Here is a 17776-nt window from a genome sequence, read left to right as displayed (position 1 = left end):
GATCTGCCTTCGCGTGTGGGAATATAATCAATAATATTGATTAAGTTATATATTTTGCCAATCTGCCGTGTTGAACCTCGGCCATGTCAGATTTCAAGATGATAGCGTTTACTTCTTTTCCTCAGTATCAAGAGACTTTTAAAACGCCGGTGTTCGAAGAAGACGGGGATGAAATGGACCTCGATGAGAATGGGTTCTTAGAAAGCGATGAGCTCAAATTAGCCTGGCCTGGCGAATCTCTTACGTCTGCTCAGGCCTACATGAGGTATGTTTTCTTGAAGTACGTGCATTTTCTTGATCTCATGAACATCAGAGGCCATGGCACATACGTCGACAATGATGAGGTGATCGCTTCTGTGGCGGGTGTCGTAGAAAGGGTGAACAAATTGATAACAGTGAGGCCAGTCCGAACGAGGTGAGTTTTCTCTCGCGCAAGGTCTAGACGCGTCTAAGTATCCGAAGGTATAACCCAGAAGTCGGTGACTTGGTTGTCGGGAGGATCACTGAGGTATGTTTCAAATTTCACGACAACACCTGCACTCAACCACGATTAGGTTCAGGCTCGTAGATGGAAAGTTGAGGCAAACTCGAGGCAAGAGGCGGTTTTGATGCTATCGTCTGTCAACTTACCAGGAGGCGTTCAGGTAACGATCGCGTAGATTCCCTTTGTTGTCGATCTAACCGTGCTTTTAGCGAAGGAAACTCGAAAGCGATGAGCTTCAGATGAGAATGTTTTTTGAAGAGGGTGACTTGCTTGTAGCGGAAGTACAGGCCTTTTTCGGCGATGGCACCATGTCACTTCATACTCGATCGTTGAGTTATGGGAAGGTAAATTTTCGAATCTTTTTGCGGTGATGGTCCTGAATCTCTTGAAAGCTTCGGAATGGTCAATTGATCACTGTACCCCCAAACCTGGTTCGCCGACTCAAATCTCATTTCATTTCTCTTCCATGTGGTGTCGACTTAATCCTGGGCTTGAATGGGTATATCTGGATAAGCAAGCATGTAAAAGAAAACGAACGTGAGGGCGAGGAGGGGTTTGACGCGGAGGCAGTATACTCAAATCGAAACGATGTGAAGTTGCCATTGCTTTGCTCTACGTTGTATCTTACAATTCTCATCCGAATCAGAACATCGATGATTCCACAAGAATTGCCATTTCTCGCGTCGCAAACATAATTTCAGTCCTTGCTTCTTATTCTGTTCCCTTGACCGACACGATTCTGTTAGAAGCATACGAATGGTCTGTGGAACAAGAGGGCGACCCCAAAGATTTGCTGCAGGATCACGTAGGCGAAACATTGGTGACTACGGTAACGGCCAGAGGATAACATTACATGATCATTCATTCCTCCTCTTCCTCACTTCCTTCCTCCTCATCATCATTTTCATTCTCGTCATTTTCGTCTTCATCTTCGTCGCCTTCACCTTCTTCCTCCTCTTCGACGGTATGATCATCTTGTGCGAGAGTAGGAGGTGGTGGTTGAGGCTGCTGACCATGATTGCCAGCACCACTAGCCATTTTCCGAGCTTTGGCAGCCTTCTCAGACATTTCCTTTGCCTCATCAGTAGGGAGCAGTACCTCGAGTGCCATATCCTTCCAACGAAGTGCACCAGCCACACCTCCTCCTTCGTACCCCATGTCCTCATATAGCGCACGCGATGTTGGGTCGTAGGGCGGCCTTGGCTTCGCCGCGGGGTGTTTGGTATTTGTGGGGTTCCCGTAAGGATAGGATGGGTGTACCTGAGAAGGAAGCACTGTAACAAACATGAGTACAGCTGAGACCGATGACATAAAAAAATCAGCGAACTATCAGCATCCTCTGGATTTGGGGGGATCATGTAACTTGGGATATCGAGCTCTGAAATGTAGTGCATTATTTCAATGAACCGGGTGATCTTAAATGAATCTGCGAACCGTCGTCTGCAAGGTCTGTCTTGATGTACTCCGTCGTTTCAAGAGTATCTATGACTGCGAGATCATATTTTGACATGTGGAGGTAACAAAATGTAAGGTCCTGTTGAATGAGAGATATAGTGTTTTCATTAGGAGCAACCTGACCTTACCGTCATGGTAAAGGTGAGTTGTAAGAGATATGTGAATTCTAGAGTTACATGGCGCAGAGGAGAGGAGATTATTGCAGTACACGCGTCGCGCAAGGTCACGTGTGTCACGGACACGTGGTTGTAACATCCCAGCTTAGAGCACTATATAGTCGCGTTCAAAGTTGAAACAGCTACTTTGTAAGTCTGTAAGTCGGCCCAGCTGTAAGTGCTAAACAACCAAAAAAGGAATGTGATTAGTAAGACTGCCGCGCCAGCCCAGCTCGCTCGAAAAGATAATGCCCACCCCAGTTCAATACGTCAGGCGTTCATTCTACCGTTTTTGAGTTTAAAACTCTCTATATTTTCTCATAATAGTTCAAGCTAGTCGATTTGTCCTAATTAAGCCCAAAACTTAGTCCCAGCAAGCAGTGGAGGGTGGGGGGGAGCTCACGGAAACCTCAAACGTGTCGCGCGGCAGTCTTACTAATCACCTTCCTTTTTCAGTTGTTTGGCACTTACAGCTGGGCCGACTTACAGACTTACAAAGTAGCTGTTTCAACTTTGAACGCGACTACTGTACGTTGCCAGGGTTCTCTCAGGTATGCCAGTACGGAGTCCAATATTAAATACCGTTAGCGTTAAAATCCCTCTCGCTGGTCAGAATGCCATACTGTAGATGCTTGGATATCACAGCTCCCGCTGGCAATCGTGGCAATAGCCAGTAGCTGTCAGCATCAATCCTGTTCCTGATACTTCCCGCCGAGTAATCAGTAAATCCCTAATAATAATACCGACAGTGACCACATCTATGATCTACGAAGGGGTATACCCCTGATTGGTGAACGTTTGAACTTTCGTTAACAAAGTCGTTCACTTCAATCTGCATATTTACGTCTGGAGAGCCGCCAGGGCCGGGAATAAGCGTTTAGATTACGCTTGACCGACCAGAATACAGGAAGTGATAACTTATAGACTCTTATGAGCTTACAATATCTATCTGGTTGACAGGAATATAGCAGGCGATCCTTGATCATGACCTTGGGGAATTCTCCGCGTTGCTAAGGACAATTACATAATCAACTGCTCGACTTTTCCGCTGCTCCCTCGTCGTTGTTCCTACCATCGTCGTCGTCGTCATCGGCGATGGCGGCTGTCTTGTCAGCCATAAACTCCGAGTCCCCCCCTGCCACACCATCAGCACGCTCTCTTCTTTATGGAATCCCAGGAATCCGAGGACAGACCTCACCCTTCCCTACGACACCGACAACGACTCAAGGAAACTCCGTGTTGGAGGCACCAGCTGGCATGATCTACCGAGAATTCATACGAACATGGTCGGACATGCATGTTGCAAGATGGCTCGCAGATATCAAATGCTCCAGTCATGCTACTACATTCCGTCAGAACGACATTCGAGGCGATATTCTGCTCGAACTTGACCAGACCATCCTCCAAGAGATGGGTGTTACCAGCATTGGTGATCGTCTCAGGATTCTGAATGCTGTCAAGGTTCTTCGTCAGAAGTGCCAGACATCCAGATCGCCATCGACACCGTCTGCTGATCCTTCTCCTTCCTCTTCTTCACCAACAAGCACTCGCCCCGCACGCAGGCCAGGTGTTAGACCCGCCCCTCTTACCCTTCTTGCCAACAACAAGGACAATCTACCAGCTTTGGTTCGAGAATCTCCGGCTATCCGGCCCCTTCCAAATCCCGCAACCCAACCAGTCCCTAACACGACAGATTCGACCGTATCTTCAGCTCCCAAACCTCATTCTGCTCGCGTCAACCTTCCTCCTCTACCTCCAATCCCGCGCCACCAACCGCCACCACTGCCTTCGTCTCGTCCCCAAGCCAGACCACCTCACAACACTTCTCGCGATCGCGAAGTACATACACCATCTAGCCCTTGGTCTGGGTATCATCTTCCCGCAGACCCTCGTCCTGGAAATCTCGGAGGCGGAAAAACACCTCAAATTACATCTTTTCCTGCCAGATCTACTTCCCCATTACCGCCTGCGGGTGATCGTTTAAAGGGATCCTCGGGTTCGTCATCCTCTCCGTCCACTTCAACAAATAACCATGGTAGGAGCGGCTCCGGAGGATCCACTTCAAAACGAAATGTACCTTCTACCGGATCACATCCCTACGCCTCTGCTTTACATCCCCCGCACCCACCCCATCAAGCACCTAACCTTTCTCCCATACAAGAACAATTTGGTGGCGCGTCTACCCCCGTCACACCTTCTGCTCCTTCCCATCCCTACACAATCGGTCGTGGACTGTTCAATCTCCCTGTTCCTTCACACACCGCTGCTCCATCTCTCGATGACCTGCGGCGGAAACTTTGTAAATTCTTCCTCCCAGATGAAGGGCAAGGACTCACTTTTACTATTGATGTTGATAGCTGCGCAGGGGGCGTAGAAATCATCGAAAAGGTTTTAAAGAAGTTTGGTAAAGGCGGTAACAGGAGTACCGATACTGATGGCGTTATGGATCACGTTACGACCGAAGGTGGGGGGCTGAATGTCGACGGATGGGGTGTTTACTTCAATGAGGGGGCAAGTAAGTATTTGGACATCTATCGAACATATAACTATACTTATAATCCGAGCTCACCAGGTGATCCGTTATCTGAAGCAGAGCTCCTAACCATCTGCCATGCCCCAGCCGACCATCCCACACGCGAGCACCCGCTGATCTTGCGGCGCATCGCCCGCCACAAGAAATATGAGCCGAATTCACCTATCAAATTCAGTAATGGGAGAAGTTTTGGTAACACGAAACGTGCCTCCTCTATCAGTGTCCTCAGCGCCCTCGGTGTGCGTGACCCCGAACGTGCTCTCGAACCCCCGTCACCAACGCGTTCCGGCATGACTAGTCCCACTCCAAGTTTAGGAGCGAAAGCACCCGCTCCGTCGTCCAAACGTCCTTCGAAACTGCGCAACTTCTTTGGTCAACGGCCACCAAGCGAGCTCATCACAAATAATTTGACAGAATTCTTCCCCAATACTGAGAAGAAGGTGTTGGAGCGAACGGCACGAAACAGTATGATGTTCCGCTCGAATACCATGTCATCTAGAAGAGAGAGCATGGCGTCATTTCCCACCAATCTGCCGCAACCTTCGAGATTTAGCAGCAGTACTCAAGGGTCAGGTACAGCTACCTCTCCCACGCGCACATCATTCTCTTCTGTGGCTCCTCCTCTTCCCGAGAAACCTGGGGCGATCAATACAAACGTAAATGGAAGGTCACTGGAATTATCCACCCCATCTTCGGACGATGGCATACCGCGAATGTCATTATCCACAGAAGATGGTCGGTCCGTTGAACTTTCGGGCGAGGACCATGTCCATCCACCATCTAGTAGTGTGGAACCACAGCTATTACCGCCCATTCCTTTCCCAACGGAATCGTTTTCGGAGTCACTCGAAAGTGCTATAACACCTGGAGAAGTACAGCGAATATCACGCGCGTCCTCGAATGCCTCTAGGTTCTCTAGAAGGATGTCCTACATGACCGAATTACGGTCGAAGCGTGATAAAGGGTCCGATACGGCAAGCATGATGACAGTGGATGAGATCACAAAGGAAGTAGAAAATCGAGTAGCAGAGAAGAGGGATAGTATCGCGTTGTCCGTTCACGTCAGCGAAGACACCTCGGATGTTGACGGAGAGGATTGGACTGAAGTAGATGGAGAAGAAGGCGGAAAGGAGCTGGGCAGTGGAGATGGCTTCCCCGACACACCGATGGACGAAGCAGAGAAAGCCGGAGATGACGAGTTCGAACCAGATGAGTTGCCTGACGAGGACGAGGATGAGGAAGACGTGGAATCTGACGTGGATGGAGCTCCCAGGAGAAGTGGGCTATTTTTCGCTTTGTAATTCTGAAGGAAGCTAACCGATTTTTCAGCGGGCAACAAGTGGATTAAGGGAGCACTCATTGGCTCAGGCTCTTTTGGACAGGTGTTTCTGGGAATGGATGCCTTGACCGGGACCCTCATGGCTGTCAAACAAGTCGAACTGCCGAGTGGTTCATCTGCAAACATTGAACGTAAAAAGAGCATGCTCAGCGCCTTAGAACACGAAATAGAATTACTGCAGGATCTCCAACACGAAAACATTGTTCAGTATCTGTGTACGTCGGGCCTTCAACTTTACTCACCAGTCTTAACTCTTCCTTTTTTCTAGATTCTTCCCTAGAGACTGATTGCCTGAACATCTTCTTGGAATATGTTCCTGGTGGGTCAGTTACGGCCCTTCTGCGTAATTACGGTGCCTTTGAAGAGACTCTCGTGAAAAACTTTGTCCGCCAAATTCTCCAAGGTCTTGATTATCTCCATGAACGAGGCATCATTCATCGAGATATCAAAGGGGCGAATATCCTTGTCGACAACAAAGGCGGCGTCAAGATTTCTGATTTTGGTATATCGAAAAAGATGGACATGCAAGCGTTAACAGGCAACCGAGCTCACAGGCCCTCGTTGCAAGGTTCTGTGTTTTGGATGGCACCGGAAGTTGTCAAGCAAACAACGCACACAGAGAAAGCAGATATATGGAGCGTCGGGTGTTTGGTGGTCGAAATGCTGACAGGTGAACATCCGTGGGCTCAATTAAGTCAAATGCAGGCCATTTTCAAGGTAAGAGGTTCCACCCTCATTGCAGAATCGTGTGCTCAAATGGGGTTCGATGGCAAGATTGGGTCCTCCGCAAAACCTACCATCCCTTCGGACATCACCTCAGAAGCTCAAGACTTTCTTAGCCGTACCTTTGAGTTAGATCATACCGCCCGACCGTCTGCTGCAGAACTCTTACAACATCCTTTCATTCCTTCCAAGAGGAAATAGCGACTATTCCGTGTTTTGCGCACTCTGTTATACCTATTTTGCTTTCACTTTTCTCGCTTGGATTCGTCTATCTATTTACCATATCTCCTTCCTTGTATTAGACTCTATGCATGAAATGTATGATTCCATAATATTTCAACCCTTTCTTTCATTGCTCCCCTCCCGTGCCAATACATTCCTTTCTTTCATTATGTATCGCTCTACGGTCTATGACATATACGTTTCTTGTTGAATTTTTCGTGAAATCACAGCTTGGAGCCTTTCAAGCGTACATACCACCGGGACGGCTACAACATCCGAGAAGTCCGATCCAAAAACCGTCAATGTATCTACTCTTCGTGCCGCTTTCTCTTTGTGGAGTTGCCCGTGCTGGCAGCAGCCCTTGTCCCAGGCCCCCAATTACTAGGTGTCTCTTGATACCTAACCAATTTCACGTGGGATGATGCAGTAACAGAATCTGGATGGTGCTTGAAGTTGGCTTCCGATCTGAAGAAGATTCAATGCAGAGCCACACGGAAGGCGTTCAGCTTACTTTGGCTCTTTTGCGAGTAGTCTTCGTGCTGGCGAACGCTCAGAGACATTGTTTGTGTTGACTGGATGTGTTCTGACCCATGAACGAAAAATATTGTACAGTTCCTCGCGAGTCGCGGTAGTTTTGAGGGAACCGGGACATGCATGGGATCTCGAGATTTTATGACCCGCATGTAATAATGCAGAACTTTTTAGGTTTCAGGATCCATCAAAGTTCTGATAAAGACAAGTGAGTGAAAGAAACTCACGCAGTGTCATCCAGAGACGGTGTTACACAGTGGAAGAAACTTGCCACTCTAGCTGGAGTAAAATAGAAGGGCGTGTGCAGTTCCTGCCGTTGACCTACCTGAGCCTTTTATTTTGCAAGATACTGGTCATCTCACCTCCTTCGCAACCGTGAGCATCCCTCTCATACGAACGGCGGTCCCGTACTGACTAGCTTTGTTTTCAGCGTGGTCGAGGACTCTGGAGACAAATTCAGTGTCGTGAATGGGGCCGGACCACATGGGACCAGCAACCTATGTCCGACCCTGAACAGCCGTAAAATCACTGCACACGAAGGGGCAACGTACATGAAGGACAGACTCGCATTCTGGGCACTTGCCTTCGACCAGAGGTCCGGGTTGTGTCTTGAACAAGTAGTTGACGTTACCAGAAAACTCGTTCTTCCTCTCAATCATTCGGCCGAGTGGTTGCTCGTAATAGGCTTGACAGGAGGTGCAGATATAATACGTTGAGGTCTTCCTAAAAATTGATTCTGGTCACGGTTTTCGATGGTAAGGGGTGGGAGCACCTACGTTATAGCCTTTTTAACTTGCATAGGAGATGTGTTTATTCGAATAAAGAGTCGGACGTAGAAGTCGATTGAAAGAGACAGTAAGGGCTCAATATAGCGACCGTATCTGGAAGCCGACATAGATACAGTATGGAGAACAAGGCGGAGTGCCTGTGTTTATACCGTGAATCGTAGAATGATAGCGAAAATGGCCACAAACCGCCTCATGACAGTATTCCGCCTTGACAGGGACACCTCCGTAGTTTGAAAGGCTAAGAGAGTGTCAGGATTCTACACGAAGGAATCATAATTATAACAAACCATTTCTCGGGATAATTATTAGTAGCAAGGACGGATAGATCTGTACAAGTTATGCAAAGGAGACCTTGGAAAGAAGAATCATTGAAGCTATGTTTTGATGTCTACAAGATACGTACCGCCATCTTTAACGCACTGAACTGCTGCGTCAACGAAGGGGGCGGCGGTGCCATAAGGATCAAGGTCTACGACGTCGACACGTTCACGTTCGAGACGATGATTGTACATCAGAGTACTATAAGGAGTGTTCAGCGTCTCATGTATATTGAAGGATGGAGGAAAGCGACCTTGCATCTCCTTCGCTGACCCTGATTTTTTTTAGGTTACGATGTAGGCCGGTTGGAATCGAGAGATCCGCCCCGAGGCCATTGAGCTCAACGTTCCTTTTTATTGCAGCAGTCGCTGCGGAAGAAATATCATTGGCTATCACATATCTGGATACGGGGTCAAAACTTCATCTTGGTGAGAAAAATTACAGGGGTGAAATGTGCGAACTTGACGAGGGGTATTTCTTTTGCATAGCGAACCGACCTAAGTCCAGTTGCAGACAGGGCTTCCAGTATGACAATGGTGTAAGGTTTATAATGGGATTGTGTGTTTTTGTCGGATTCCTGTTGATTAGATTGCGAACATTTCGAGCCTCCTTCAGCAACTGTGGGGACGCATTCTGGACCTGTAGTCGTTGCAAGCTCGATTTCTTCTATTTGAAAATATAAGGTACGCCGAAAAGGAAAAGGGAGTTTATGCACGTACCTCTCTGACGCTTCCTTGATGGTTGACCAATTCCTTTGCCTTTGGCAGCCTTTTCCCCCTGAGCTTGATTCCATCTTTCCTCCTTGGCCTTATTAAGCTGTTCACTCCATACGTTGATACATGCAACACTCAAATCCCGATTGAACTCTTGGACTGGGTTGAGAAAGGCCTCATTGGATGAAAGTAGGATGTGGGAGCTGTTTTCGGTATAAAGTTTGAAGCCCTCCGGCACACTTATGCTCGTAGTTGCTGCATCGGCGCTCATTTGAGATCGACTAGACAGCAAAATTGCTCTTCTATGACAGACGAAGCGTGAAGGACCACGCAAAGACGCAGAAAGGAGAACCAGGATGATAGAAGTCGGGCGACACAATCGGGACAGAACTACAGGATTACCAAATTAGGGAAGCGAAGACATTAAAAATTCACCATCCTATATATAATGGGACAAATCCTATATATAATCCTATATATAATCCTATATATATAATCCTATATATAATGGGACAAAGAGACCTGATTATCAGCGATTATCAGCGATTATCTCCAAAAAATGATCTATGCGACAGGACCAGGGTAAATTAAAGCGGAGATCGAAATTTCCTGCGTGCACGACAATGTCCCCTCCCTTTGAGCTACAGTAACGTAGTATTTTTCATGTTCCTGTTTATTTATTCCTACTGTTATCTGACATGCATCTATACTTCAACTGTTATGAGATGTAACTTTTATATTCCCACACACTTTTTTGGTAATAATTTGTCATCTCTCACTGTCTCCTCTCCCCTTCTCTAACTGTACTGTTTTTCCACAGGTTACAGGTTTTTCTGTGCATGGGACAGGGAGGGAATGGGGTAGGCCACCCTGTACAAAGTTCTGTACACAGTACAAGTCCTCCACCTGCTATTTATGTCACCCACTATACAACATGTACTGATTTGGCACAGAATACTTTCCCCATGGGTTTGTACCTGTAAAATGGGATAGAGCATGGCCATACCTGCAGATAGGGAAGTTGGAACAGCACGGGTTGGTGGGTTTTCCTGTGCATGGGATGGGGCTGGAATGGATTAGTCACCCTGTACAAGTCCCATACCCACCATACTTTTTTCCATGGGTAACGGGTAGGACAGGTGTAATTACGCCTCTGACACAGGATGTTCACAGAACAGGTCATGTGATATGAATACAGTGGGCCAAGGGACACAAACTTTCCCCCCATGGGTGATTCATGCTGTTCACTACCTGCAGAACTCCTACAGAGCACAAGTAAGCAGGTGTATAAACATGCAAAAAAACTCGGCACAAAGGGCCGGGTCATAAGCTTGTAATCTCCAAATGTAGCTTGAATTTCAGTGCTGATTGGCAATAGAAGTGACCAAATTGTTGTTCATAGATCAGAACTTATCAAGCTAGTAGCTGGCTGTCTCTCAGAATGCGTGCAAGCTGCAAAGTCGTAACGGAAAATGTGTAGCAGAATTAATATCTTCTGAAATCTGCGCCGGTGACGTGGAGTCGGACCACCTTAGACGTGGTTTGATGACCGTGCGTAACGACGCGGCCACTGGGGCCCGGAGTTCCGAGTCTGCCTTGATAGGTCCCTCCAGCTTTTCCCTTTCCCAGTACCGCCTCCATCGTCTTGGACTGTCTTCAAACGAAAGGAGATGAGCGAACTAGAGTCAGCTGCCTCCCTATTTGGTTCTTCAAGCGACAGCTCAAGGGACCCATTTACTTCGAACGAAGTAGACGACCCATTTTCCGCCATTGTGTCTTCCAATACTCATGACTCCACAACTTCGGATCCATTTTCTACCTCTAATTCTCCTCCAGAACACTTTGCGACGGCTCCAGCATCTGAAACACCTTTCTATTCAACCTCGCGGAATGACTCAGACATATTTGCCAGTATCACTAACCAGTATCAGGTAGACTCTCAACCCGAGTTTCCACCGTCTGTGGGAGATGTGCACGGAGGTAATAGCTGGTCGGGTGGTGCTGTTGATGGTGATGGTGTGATAGGAGGAAACCGTGCAGTAACTGCGGCGTCGGACTTGGGTTCAGACGTAGGCGCACGCTACGAACCGACCACTTCCATGCAAACTCAAACCTACGGGAGAGAACGTTCAGGATATCAAACGCAAAATGGGTTTGGGTACGGCTATAGCGGGTACGCACAGAACTCTGGTGAGTTTTCGTTTTCTGTCCAATCGTGTATAGTCTTTGAATGGAAGTCACAGCTAGCGAATTGTCGACTCCTGCTCCAAACGTTTATGATCCTTATGCATCTCAATCTGGAACGACCTACAACGCTAACGCTTATGATTCATATGCACCTAAACTAGCTTCTACTGCTCCCGCGCAATCTGCGAACGGCTATAACCAGTCAAATGCATACACACCGGCAATACAAGCGCAGACCTCGCATCAGACCTTTACAGCAACCAATTCAACGTATTCCTATGCGTCTACCACAAACTCCACGTATACAACGACAAGCCAAAATCTGCAATCTGTGCCACCTCCTCCGGTTCCCAAAGCGCCTCTCAATCGACCTAAAGTGTCGAATGCCTACGATCCGCCTTTTCCGGTGACAAGTTCCACACGCAGAGCTCCTCGTAACGTTTACAGCTTTTCGTCTGCATACGGGTCTCCTCCTCCTCCCGATCCCACCAGCTCCGTAACGATTCTTTACGGCTCTTCGTACGGGCCTGCACAGCACCCCAGTTCAAGTCCGTCCGCGTTTCACCAGCCGAAAACGACGACAACAATACACGATCTCAATTCCGCTTCACTGAGTCAGGATCAGCCTTCTCAAATTGCCAATGGAGCGCAATTTTTACCTTCGCAGGGGCCTTCGGTCGATCCTCACGCGCCACAGAGTACGGCCAATGTATATTCGACTCCTATGTCGACCTCAGTTTCACCTTCTCCACCTCGATCGTCCTTCAGTCCTCCTCCGAGAAATAGTTCGGTTACCAGCAGCTTACGCTCCCCTCCCATCAATATATCACCTTTGACTGGAATAGCCTCACCGCCTCAGGCCCCTCTTCGTAATGCTTCTCCTGAGGGCCTGATGTCATCCCGTAATGGCAGCATGCAAACGGTTTCAACAGTTACGCCTCCTCCAGCCTCAGAAGTCAGTAGGGTCTCGTCACCTGCCTCACTTCGGACGGGGAGCCCCTCCATTCACAACTTGGTAACACATCCCCAATCGTCACAACAAATACTACGGACGAGTTCCCCTGCGCCGCTTGCCGCTGTTTCTTCAGCTGTCGCTGATTCCTACGCACCTAACACCAGTCGCTCCACTGTTCTCGCTGCGGCCCCCTCTGAGCTTCGTTCAACGGCAAATCCGTACTTGCCAAATTCCCTTTCTTTAGAGTCCATCCAGTCCACAGACGCCACATTTCCCTCGTCTAGGGAAGCTGTTCACGACTCTCGATATCTGCCAAAGACATCGTCCACCTTACCACCAGTGCCATTCAATGGACCACCGCTCCCTTCGGACGGTCCCACCGCCAGCGATTCTTACGCACTCGCCCGCCGCCCTCACAAGCAGACGAGTGAAGCGGATTACGGCCCTTTCACCTCGAGATACGATTATCCGAACCAGGAACTATTACCTCCTGTTCCCTCACATAGCCTCGGTCCTCCACAGGAAGTCAAAGCTCTGACACATGCTCCTTACGCCCCATCGCCTTCGTTATTAGGCACCAACGATCCGCTAGGTCGCACGAGCGCCCATGTTCCCGTGTTCAGCTTTGGCTTTGGAGGAAGGATTGTGACGTGCTTCCATGGCGCGGACAAGTTGAGCACTGGATTTGATGTCGCCCTTGCGTCTCGAAATTCCACCGGTGTACAGATACGGGTGCTCAATAAAATCATTCCAGAATCTGCTCTAGATCTTTCCCCCTCCTTTCCAGGGCCATTGTTCTCGGATCCTGGAACACCAACGACTGGCCTTGTACGTCCAGGTGCCTCTGCACAGATAAAAAATAAGAAAATACGCCTTCTGAAATATCTCAGTGATCGAGCGGAAGAGATATCATTGGGACTAGGCTATCTTCATACGGGGAGTCCAGAAAAACGTCAGGCAGAGGGTAAATTGGTTTTGGTCCAGCTGTTGAAGATTATGATTGAACACGACGGCAAACTGGTGGGGTCGTAAGTCATATTGAATATGTCCACGTCAGCATATTGAACAGTCTTGTAGCCCACAAGCAGAAGTCGCTATTCGAAATGCATTGGTTCCAGAATTAGACCTTTCAGTTTCAGCCAATTCCGGCACTGATACTTTCGTTTCGCCCGGATTTTCTGCGATCGGTGAAAATAGATCCCTCAGATCCCAATTGGCCGGTAGCGCCGATGACCCTTTGGATCCTGCAATTCAAGTAACGACCTTACGACCATCTTCGTTGGATAAGATACAAGATTTCCTTTTAAGAGGTGAAAAACGCAAAGCCTATCATTACGCACTGGATCAAAAACTTTGGGCTCACGCTATGGTTATCGCCAGCGGGATCGATAAAGAGGCGTGGAAGGAGGTCGTCAATGAATTCTTACGGATGGAATTGGGGTCAAAGGATATGGCGCCGAGACCCAATGCAAATCTGGTTCTTTCTCAATCCCAAGCGCCTGCTGTTACAACTAATGGGAGGGAGGGACTCAGAGTTGCATATAGCTTATTATCTGGGCAAGGAGCAGCAGCAGGTAAATTTTCCACATCTGAATCGACTCTCTGTCTTTAATCATTGACTTCGTCGTCGTCCAGTGCAAGAGTTGATACCTCACAGCTCAATTGTACAACTCCAGGGGCAACCTCGACTAGGTATCCCAATTTCTCACTCAACGCCCATGACTCCGAACTTTGTTGCTCCACCTCCTGCTGCGAATATTCCACCGGAAGCATTATCAAAATGGGCCGAAATGGTCGCTATGATGTTATCGGGAAACATGAGTCCAGAAACGTCGTCTGCTCTCACCGCACTCGGCGATCAATTGAGTGGCAACCAATGGGTGGAAGCTGGGCATGTCTGGTAAGCTTCATGGTACCCACTTTGACAAGCCATTTACAATTCTGCTAGTTATCTTCTTTCCCCTCAAACCTCTCCGATCGGAGGCCTGGTCACCACTGGTGCTCGAATAATCTTACTCGGTGCCCCTCATCCTCAGATTTCAACGAGTTCTTTGCGAAATAACGATGCGGTCGTATTCTCTGAAATACTCGAATTCGCGTTAGGGCTGAACCCGCCTGTGAAAGGCCACGAACCATTCCACGGTCTGCCACATCTACAGGCCTTCAGATTGATCAGAGCAATATTACTTGCCGAGGTTGGGGAGATTGCACTGGCCAGCAGGTAAGTTCTTATGAATCGACATGTTGACCTATCTGACCAAACCATCTCTTCAATCAGGTATTGTGAAGCGATCGCAGGCTCTATGAACCGGTCCTCTCCCTACTTCACCTCGGTACTATCCGACCAACTTCGAGGACTGACAGATCGAATTGCAGGGACAGCACACTCGGAAAAATCCAATTCGTGGGTTGGTAATAAATTGGGTAAACCGAGCCTTGACAGTATCGGTGGATGGTTAGAAGGTCGGTTCACTAAATTGGTTACTGGAGATCCCGAGGAAGACAACGAAACTCGAAATGATGGTAACAAAGGTGATGAACAAGGATATACTTTCTCCGGACCATTCTCGTCTCAGTACAGTGCAATATCCTCGACAACTACCTCCAATGATCCAAGTCCGCAGTCGAGTGTCGTCAATCTCAACTCCTACGCACCCCCATCAAGCATCCCGGGTAGGACAGGGTCCTCGATGTCCAATAGGTCTTTGTTGAATCATCATTCCGTGCCCGTGCCCGTCCCTCAGGAACGAGCAGCGTCAGCAATGGACTACGGACCTCGTCGCAAAGCCTCGCCGGGCCCCCGTATTGCTTCTGCTAGCGCTTCCACCACCACATTTGCTCAGTCACGAATAATGGGACAAGCACGCTCTATTTACTCGCCGCCAGGTACTGCCAAGCAGGAAGAAGTACGCCGGACATCTTTTGAGATTAACGAGGAAGATGAAGGACAGGAAGTTAAATGGTGGGGTGCCAGTGGACACGGAGATGATGTGAAGACGCCGAGGACAGCTACATTCGTACAGTTTGCAGCTGCTGATCAACCCATCACTACCTCGGAGGATGGTTTCATATCTTTGATGGATAGTAATCATTACATGCCACAACCCAGTGCGAACGCCAGCCAACGATCATCCCCCACCCTTCAGGAGGAAGAGGAGGAAGACCTTGGGTTTGGCAACTCAAAACGTAAACCCAAAACTTCCAACTCGAATGAGAGTGACCCAGCTAAAGATGCAAACGAATCAAAGGTCCCCCCTCAGAGACCCGGTACGGCGGTTTCCTTTGAGCTTCTCCCTGTCTAACTTTTGCTGTCTCGTGATTCCAGAGGTCAAACCTACACCCGCCGCCAATTCTTCGAGCTCTGGCTCTTGGTTAAGCCGATGGTGGAGGCGTGAATCGACTCCAGGTCCTGTGAAGGCAAATCTTGGAGAAGAAAAAACATTCTACTATGACAAGGAGCTGAAGCGTTGGGTCAACAAGGTACGTTATATTGCTAAGGCGTTCTAGGGCAAATCGACTTATCCCCATATTTATTCAGGCCACTGAAGTAACCAACGTACCGAAATCTGAAACACCACCCCCACCTCCTTCTCGTGCTCAAACGACATCACCCGGGATGTCGAGTGGTGCCGGTCCCAGACCTCCAAGCACTGGACCACCTCCGCCGCCACGCTCAGCATCTGCTGCTGATGTAACGGGATCAGGCCCTCCACCTCCAAAAGGCGGTACGATGCGTATACGATCGAATCTAGTGCCCTCGGACGCACCACACTCACTACCCAGTACACCCGCTGCCTCCAGCCTGACGCTTCCCAGCGGCCCGCCTAGTCGGCCAAGATCGTCTCAAGCTGCCAAAAGAAACCTCAGGAGCCGTTATGTAGATGTCTTTCAACAGGAAGGTGCAGCTTGAGGACGAGCACATGTGACTTTAGGTTGATGTCCCCGTTGACTTTTTTTGATCTTTATTAGGATTTCAAATTTCCTTGTACGATAGATAGCATTGTTAATGTGAAAGAATGTTTTTGAACGGATTAGGACTATGAATCAACAAATTTTGGAAGGCTATTGTCCTCAATACAATCCTAAACCAATCTTCTACAGGAGAAGCCTAAATGGGTAACCTGAAGGAAAGCACCCATTAATCGACTGTCACATGAGTTTGGTTCGAGAGTGCTTACCGCGGTTCTTGACCTTAAACAGAGTGATAAGAACGGAATAGACAAGAACAATGACACCAGTCCAGAGATATATTTGAAGGCGCTGACGGGAAGGCGAAGACTGATACGGCACGATCAGGATGAGCATTAAGAACGCGAAAGACAGCGTCCCATCTTCGGTCAAGGCTGGTGAGAAATCATTCATTGCTCGACATTGGTTAGGCACTCACAAATAACTGCAACGACTTGAACTTCTTGCCCGAATTGATTTTGATAACCTCCCGCGATCCAGTTGCCGTCTCCTCCAGTATAAGGGGAACCTCTGATACGAGTGAACATATAACCACCGGTCATGACGAGCATGGTGATAATAGTAATCGCGGCCCAAGTCCAACGACTTTGTAGTAGTGGAGAAATAAACCTGACTATGATAGCGAGACCCAAGAGAACGCTGGCGAATGATACTAGACGTGCCCAATCGAGCGGTTCTTTATAAGGAATGGGAATGGGGGTGTGATTAGAGAGGGATTCAGCAAGAGGTCCAGCCCCGAGACCGCTTCGAGGAATCAATTCGTAAATAGATGAAGTAAGATACAAGTCGTAGTAACTCTCACTATGAGAAATCGTATTTGGATGGGCCGGTCTTTTCGGTCGTTGGGGCGTGAGGACCTTGAACGGATGGGTACACGTAGACGACCGGGGCTGACATCAGGCCGAGCTGAATAGACGTGAATAACAGACCTTCCGAGAGGGGGAGTAACGTGAAGCATACCTGCTGGAAAACGGTGGGAGCTTCGTCAAAGTCGAGAGTTGCAAAGAAATGATTGTCTCTGTGTTCTTTCGGGGCCGACTTCCAAGATTGCGCTACAGCGTTCCACGAGGGTTCAAATTCTCTACGACCCGACATATGAAATGGATTCATAAGAAAATAAGCAAAGAGAGCTCACTTGCAAGGAGCGCATCGACGCCTTCGGTCGAGAGCAGTGAATTGGATGGCAGCGGACCAGTTACGTTTCGGAGAAGTCAAAAGATCGAAAGCCTTATGGTCAAGCCTGATAATACCATTAACAGACGCAAGATTGATTAATTCCTGTCTGGTGTTATCAGTACTTGCAGCCCAGGCAAAGGGAAGAGCAAGGAGGGGCAGCAACGTCGAAAGCTTCATCATCAACGTGGAGGTTAGGACGCGGTTCACTGATTACAATTTCTCGCGGCA

At 48.4% G+C, this 17776-nt stretch overlaps 6 protein-coding genes across 6 annotated transcripts; 3 read left to right on the top strand and 3 right to left on the bottom strand.

The window, feature by feature from the left end:
- Nucleotides 1–64: 64 nt before the first annotated feature.
- On the top strand, nt 65–1331 carry E1B28_008850 (uncharacterized protein; the record flags this gene model as incomplete). Its single annotated transcript, XM_043153684.1, has 7 exons — nt 65–265; nt 314–415; nt 463–508; nt 555–644; nt 694–828; nt 877–1074; nt 1131–1331. The coding sequence occupies exons 1-7, from the start codon at nt 84–86 to the stop codon at nt 1329–1331; spliced, it is 954 nt and encodes a 317-aa protein (XP_043008969.1). The 5' UTR covers nt 65–83.
- E1B28_008849 (uncharacterized protein) lies at nt 1182–2217 on the bottom strand. The gene is made up of 4 exons (XM_043153683.1): nt 2068–2217; nt 1919–2018; nt 1812–1862; nt 1182–1758 (listed from the first exon to the last, which is right to left on the bottom strand). The coding sequence occupies exons 1-4, from the start codon at nt 2071–2073 to the stop codon at nt 1346–1348; spliced, it is 570 nt and encodes a 189-aa protein (XP_043008968.1). The 5' UTR covers nt 2074–2217; the 3' UTR covers nt 1182–1345.
- Nucleotides 2218–3129: 912 nt separating this feature from the next.
- E1B28_008848 (uncharacterized protein) lies at nt 3130–6926 on the top strand. Its single transcript, XM_043153682.1, has 5 exons — nt 3130–4609; nt 4667–5905; nt 5957–6181; nt 6235–6683; nt 6741–6926. The coding sequence occupies exons 1-5, from the start codon at nt 3190–3192 to the stop codon at nt 6888–6890; spliced, it is 3483 nt and encodes a 1160-aa protein (XP_043008967.1). The 5' UTR covers nt 3130–3189; the 3' UTR covers nt 6891–6926.
- A 190-nt stretch (nt 6927–7116) lies between these two features.
- E1B28_008847 (uncharacterized protein) lies at nt 7117–9701 on the bottom strand. Its single transcript, XM_043153681.1, has 12 exons — nt 9268–9701; nt 9010–9214; nt 8802–8948; nt 8634–8749; nt 8518–8581; nt 8417–8468; nt 8219–8367; nt 7994–8165; nt 7805–7939; nt 7670–7752; nt 7423–7608; nt 7117–7376 (listed from the first exon to the last, which is right to left on the bottom strand). The coding sequence occupies exons 1-12, from the start codon at nt 9530–9532 to the stop codon at nt 7220–7222; spliced, it is 1731 nt and encodes a 576-aa protein (XP_043008966.1). The 5' UTR covers nt 9533–9701; the 3' UTR covers nt 7117–7219.
- A 1114-nt stretch (nt 9702–10815) lies between these two features.
- E1B28_008846 (uncharacterized protein) lies at nt 10816–16372 on the top strand. Its single transcript, XM_043160758.1, has 8 exons — nt 10816–11451; nt 11505–13431; nt 13481–13977; nt 14039–14303; nt 14352–14624; nt 14682–15670; nt 15729–15883; nt 15942–16372. Exons 1-8 carry the CDS (start codon nt 10932–10934, stop codon nt 16311–16313), a joined length of 4998 nt encoding a protein of 1665 aa, XP_043008965.1. The 5' UTR covers nt 10816–10931; the 3' UTR covers nt 16314–16372.
- On the bottom strand, nt 16351–17756 carry E1B28_008845 (uncharacterized protein). The gene is made up of 6 exons (XM_043153680.1): nt 17508–17756; nt 17333–17453; nt 17175–17278; nt 16791–17116; nt 16582–16734; nt 16351–16524 (listed from the first exon to the last, which is right to left on the bottom strand). Exons 1-6 carry the CDS (start codon nt 17726–17728, stop codon nt 16499–16501), a joined length of 951 nt encoding a protein of 316 aa, XP_043008964.1. The 5' UTR covers nt 17729–17756; the 3' UTR covers nt 16351–16498.
- Nucleotides 17757–17776: the final 20 nt, after the last annotated feature.

The sequence above is a fragment of the Marasmius oreades genome, chromosome 5 (assembly GCF_018924745.1).
Source record: "Marasmius oreades isolate 03SP1 chromosome 5, whole genome shotgun sequence".
Classification (NCBI taxonomy): Eukaryota; Fungi; Basidiomycota; class Agaricomycetes; order Agaricales; family Marasmiaceae; genus Marasmius; species Marasmius oreades.
This window is presented reverse-complemented; position numbering and strand designations above follow the sequence as displayed.